At 36.5% G+C, this 6000-nt stretch overlaps 1 protein-coding gene across 2 annotated transcripts in view; it reads right to left on the bottom strand.

Moving 5' to 3' along the window:
- Window positions 1-2329: 2329 nt before the first annotated feature.
- The window catches only part of RPS6KA6 (ribosomal protein S6 kinase A6), a 35945-nt gene continuing 32274 nt past the window's right edge, over window positions 2330-6000 (bottom strand). For both annotated transcript variants that reach the window (XM_065729511.1, XM_065729512.1), the window contains exons 21-22: window positions 5597-5737; window positions 2330-4573 (exon numbers count right to left, since the gene is read on the bottom strand). In XM_065729511.1, the coding sequence (XP_065585583.1) occupies window positions 4448-4573; window positions 5597-5737 (267 nt within the window). In that variant the 3' untranslated portion in view covers window positions 2330-4447. The remainder of the gene's footprint in view (window positions 4574-5596; window positions 5738-6000) is intronic.

Raw genomic sequence — 6000 nt, 5'->3', positions numbered from 1 at the left:
TGGAGGGGGGATTTCTAGTTACATAAGTTACTACAATAATCATGTCAACTACAGCTATACCCTAGGGTTTCATTTTCTTTACCTTGCTTTCACTCTTTTATTCCCAAAGGAAAATATAGGCATAACAAAATTAATTCAGGGGAGTACACTTAAGACACTGAGGATATGTAACTGAAAGGCATTAATGCAGAAGGATGGCACATAGTACAGGAATTAACAGTGTATGCACGTTACCCATCGGTACCAACACATACTCAAAAACTGAGTAAACTGTTGTGGAGCAGCGTAGGAAAAAAAACCAAAACTCTGATAGCATTTATGTCCTTATGTAGGACTCACTATAATGGCTTAAGAAGCCATTTGAAAACTTCAATAGAAACCTGCTCCTCCCTTCCCTCCCACAAACATTAGCAAAGTTTAAGTCTTGATAGGTCTAAAAAAAACTTAAGTGCTACACAAGGACATGAACTCCCCTTAAGTGCATTGATGTTTTAGTCTAATTGCATTGATACAACCCAAGATACTTACTATATAACTGCCTAATTAATTAACTCAGTTATCACATGCTCCCCAACTTTAATTGGGAAATTTGAGGGTGGAGAGAGATGTGTCACTGCAAATGACCAGTGCATATTGCAAGTAACTTCCAATTGTTAAAGTTGACCAGATATAATTTTAACTACTGGACATTTCAGTTAATTTCCCCAATACATACATGAAATTTCACTTTGGAAAGTGAATTAAAATATGGAAGACTACTCAAGCTCTGCGTGAGTTATTTGTGTGAGGTTTTGGATGCCTTCTCTGAATGCCAGAAGAACTTTTAAAACCATAGAACATTGGCCTCAACTAGATAGTATGCTTAGACCATCTACTTAGGGTTTTTTAAAGGGTCAAAATAATGTGGTAGTTTATACACCATGCTAACAACAGCATTCAGGCGAGCCACAGAGCAGTGGCTTAAATCAAACGACCCATGCTGATTCTCTCTGGTTTGGGCACTCTTCATTAAGCAACACTGGTGGATGTTGCTGCCACTGCACAGCTGTATTCCTGTATTGTATTCTACAATAGAGGTCTTCACTCTTTGTCAAAAGGAAAACTGAAGATAATAATTACAATTGAAGGGGTGAGGTGGAGGAGAAGCAGGTACATCACATATGTGCTTCAGCTACAGTTTATGTCTGAGGGTTATCTACTCCCTTCAGCAAGAACTGTATCAGATTCTGTGCTCTTGAGATCTAGCACTTAACTGCCATTAACAGAGTCAGAGTAGAAGTTACCTTGCTGGCATTAAGACACCACACCCAAAATATCAGACCATTTGATAGTAATTACTTCTCCAGAAATTAAGTAGCATTTGTATTTCTTTATAAAAAGAAAAAATGTCACTCTTTTACAAAGTCTATTAGATCATAAACAGCTTGTATTCTTGAACTGTGCAGAGACCATATAAAACATTACTGACCTTCCACTCCAAGAGCATGTTCAAGCGTTATTCCGCTTCACACTGAACTGACAATGCAGTCTGTTCATGAGCATTTGTAATTGAACAAAAGTTCAAAAAAGTGAGGAATTCCAAAAGAAATATCAAAATGACTAAACGTAAACAGCAGATGAACTCTCTTGTATCCCTGCATATCTGACGTTTCAGAACTGATACGCTGAAATATTCACAGCAAGTTTACTTCCCCCCTACCCCCCCCCCCCCCCAAAATGATTTAAGGATTAAAACCAGCATACTAGAGAGTACACAGGTCTCATCAAATACAACAAAGATGTTTCTCCACATGATTTCCTTGTAATAAAGCACATTTGTAGTGTTGTAGTCACTAAAACCTTGCTTTTGCCCCAGGAGTACCATTAGCTCTACAGGCTAGTAACAGTATTAAAAAAAAAACTAGAAAGAATAACCTTATAGATATTTAAAACTCTTTGCTATGAATCAGAATATCCACCTCATTTGCACATTCTTCCTCTTATCACCTTTGTTTTGCACACTGAGAAGAACTTAAGTTATCTTCAGCTGCTTACAACTGCTTTTGTGCAAAATGCTTTTAAGGTGCTTATAATGTGGTGCTTCTAAGCAAGCTAAAAGAAAATGCCAATATAAACACTGTTAAATGATTAATGAATAAAGCCATTAAAGAGCAGCTGCTACCTTGCAGGAAAGCTAAAGACAATTCAAATTTGACATTTGTGTTCCATTCCTTGCATTACCCTCTGGACCAACACAGTTTTTACTAGTATGTTTCAATCCATATTATAGCTGGACCTCAGCCAAGATAGTTTATTTCTACTAATTCCTCCAACCCCTCCCCCCCCCCCCCCCACACACACACACTTCACAGTGAACTCAGATTTTTCTGGCAGTCATTTGTAAATTTGCAGTCAAAATCACAGGCTGTAGATAAGAATTTCACATGCATTATTTTGGACATAGGTCTCTAATAGAGAAAGATGAGCCAATTGCACAAGGGACAGCTCTGGTACTAAACAATAAGCTTTCCAGGAAGCAGTCGTTCTTTGATAGCTTTCAAGCAGGCACCTCAAAATCAGGCACAGATGGCCCCAGTAAGCTTCCAACATCTACCAAACACTCGAAAAATTTAGTATGGGGTATACACTGCATGATACAAATAGCACACCTATGTTTGCTATATTCATTAAGTCTCAAATCTATATATACTCATACCTAACTACTTGGCCAGATAATTTCCATCTTCCCCCACCACAGCAGAAGAAAGCAGCTTATCTAATAGCACTTCAATGTCAAGCACTTCACAGGTATAAGCAAAAACCAGCCAGCACCCTTTGCATTTTAAAATCTGAGTTACAATTGTCACTTCTGAGAGTTAGGACAGAATTTTCTCCAAAAGCTTTTTTTTTTTTCCTTTCCTTTCTGTTTCAAATTGCAGAGTTCTGCCATCACAAATGTCTTACAACTGGTTATCAAAGGTGTCTGGGACAAGAAATGATGGCCTGAACTGCAATTCTTGGACACTGACTTTCTCAGACTGTGAACAGTCTAACTGTTGGTCAATAATATGCTTCCTAATGTTTAAAATGCATACCATCCTACTGCTGTACAATTTTATTGACATGATGTCTACAACCTGTGAAAATATTATTATCTCTGAATGTATTAATTCCTAGCTTACTAGCAGAAGCAAGCCAGCACTGGTTATGAGTCAGAAAACTCCATGACAATTCTGGCCCTGAGATTTGTTTCCTTTCTATCACAAGATTTTTTAGAGAGAAGTCCTAACATGAAGACAGACAGAAAAAGTGAGCGCTGGCAGAAGGATATTGTCAGTAACTTGCCCATAACTGTGAAATTTCTGGGTCACAATTCTCCTATCTGGGTAGACTGCAAGGCTTATTTATTTTTCCCAAGCTACCCCTACAGTTAGGCAAATTGAATTTTGTGTTTATGTTCTGTAGTATTTGTACATGCAGCTAGAGATTCAGGTAGAAGCAATATTCTATAAGAAAAACAAATAAATATAAAAAGTAAAACCCACATGCCAAGTTTGATATAAGAAAGTGTCAGTTCATCTTATATGCCAAACAAACTTAAAGTTTGTTATACTCAGTGGAAACAACTGCTAAGGAAAGTTAAGAATTGATGTACAAATGGATATGCAGTAACAAATTCTTGAACAAAACTGGATTACATGGTGTTGTAGTACCAATGTTACTTCAGTCCTTACTTCTGTCAGTTTGTGTGTATTTGCCTTCTCCAGCTCAGCACCAGACAACATTCATGGTAATAACCAGAAGTGATCATCTTAGAGGCCATTTTTTCACAAGTAAATAATTTAAGCTTCCAGGTAAAGTGCAGAACCTTACACATCTCTTTTGTTTATATTTTCACAAACTTACCAATTACTGGCACCATGCAAACGCAGACCTGCCAGATTAGTACTAATGCATTTAATACTGGCACAATACATTAGGCATCTTTTTATAAAAAGAATGAACAAGTCAATTGAATCAACTTAATTCATTTAAGTGCCCAATTACAAAATTAAGAATTTGTCCTTCACAACAGGGTCTAAATGCACAAAGAGAAGAAAAAACTGACACTGACACTTTTTTATGTACAACTTGGTCATTGGCAACGGTCCCCTAAACCTTTTTTTTTTTTTAAATGAACCCAGCAAAACTATACAGAATGTGAAATATTTGCAACAGAACTCTAAAAGGACAGTGTCAAGAAATTCATCATGGTGTACCTGGTGTTTAAATTAATTTAACAGATACAACCTGTAAAATAACACAGTATGAACCTGTGGAATTTTTTTCTTTTTTAAAAAAAGGACTTCTACAGAATTCAAGTAGTGTAGCAGGAAACCATAGATGCCTTTTGATCACAGGTCAGGCAAAGTAAAGCCACTTATTGGATTTTCTCCTTGCTTCTGTTTGCTAAGGTGTCCCAGTGGATCTATAAGTCTGTTGACGTTAGCTTTTTCATGCTCCGTCGCTGAGCTAAACTTGAGGCTGCAACAGGCTCTAACACTGGCTGAAATGTCTTGTGATTCAGTGCAGAATATGTAGCAGCCATGGCTCCCTAGAGAACAATGAAATAGATAACAAGTTGTAGAAGTCATTTTTAATCACAAAATAAAATAATTCAATATTAAGTCCTTAAAGAAAAGAGTAAGATTTATGGCCAATCACAGACGTTCTCTAAAGTTAGTGTTGAATGGAAAAAAACATTTATTGCTGATTTCTTCAGCAAAGTACATCACAATTATTTTGCTTTGCTGTGTATTTATTTATTGTTTAAAACATACCTTAAATATAGCTGTTACCTTTTAATGTGGGTCAGATTTAGTACCTTCCACAAGGTTAGCATCAATTTATTAAAGACAGCCTTTTAACAGGCTATTCAGGTTCTGACTTATGAACACAACACTAATAAGACTGGCTTTTCACAGGTTCTTAATCAGTTTTGTTAGATTAAGAAGCAATTGTACAAGCTGTTTGTTTATGGTAGAATATGCTTGTGTGTCATAAGTCAGAATCACAAAGTGAACAGATAAAACAAGTGCAGAAACCATAGCTTGCTAATTTACTTAGGAAACACAATCTGGTCACAGAAACAAATCCCAGAGATTTCAAATATTCTGTGAAGTGGGAAGGAATCCACAATGACTATCGAGCCCAACTCCTGGCTCAACACAGCACCATCCAAAATCCTAACTCTGTCTTACAGAATTGTCCAACTGCTCCACAAGCTCCAGCAGCTTGATGCTGTGCCCATTGCCCTGGGGAGCCTGTACCAGGACCTGAATTTCTCAATTAATAATGACAGGAGATCTGTGGAAGTATCAGATAACTGAGATATCTGGTTCTTTTATGGCCAAAAGCTACCTTCATCCATGAAAGGCAAAGAAGAATGAACAGAAAAATTTTTTCCCTTAAGTACAGATTAATTTTTTTTTTCTGCTTTAATAACTTAAATGATGAGTACATACAGGCAAAGAGAAAGAAAGTTCAAAAAACAGTTCTGTCAGTAAACTCCCAAAGTGATCTCAAATCACTGCACAACCATTAACTCAAACCATATTCAGCCTGAAAGTTGTTTTACCTTTACTAGATGTGGTGCATCTTGCCTGTTCAGTTGATAATGGGGCAACTGGTCTCTGCAGGCTATCCATGAATGTTTTAACACTTGCTCTGCTGTATACCTCTGATGTGGATCTACGTGAAGCATATGTGATAACAAGTCCTAAATAAAGATGAAAAAAAAAATTATAGCATGCTATTTAATTAAAACAAATTTAATACAGACTATAAAGCATTAATTATGGAAGTAATGAAAAAAATGTGGCAGGGATTAATACAATACAAATGAAAACATCAGTAGATAAATTGGATCATTTTGTGCCTTGGCACTGGAGAAGCCTTAAAACAATGTGTTATACTATAATCAGTTTAACAAAGCAGGCCTTTATTGTAAAGAAACTTGTTTCTGTTTCATATTTCAGTTTG

The sequence above is a fragment of the Cyrtonyx montezumae genome, unplaced genomic scaffold (genome assembly GCF_038088225.1).
Source record: "Cyrtonyx montezumae isolate F1298 unplaced genomic scaffold, pur_monq_1.0 scaffold_11, whole genome shotgun sequence".
In the NCBI taxonomy this organism is placed as follows: domain Eukaryota; kingdom Metazoa; phylum Chordata; class Aves; order Galliformes; family Odontophoridae; genus Cyrtonyx; species Cyrtonyx montezumae.
This window is presented reverse-complemented; position numbering and strand designations above follow the sequence as displayed.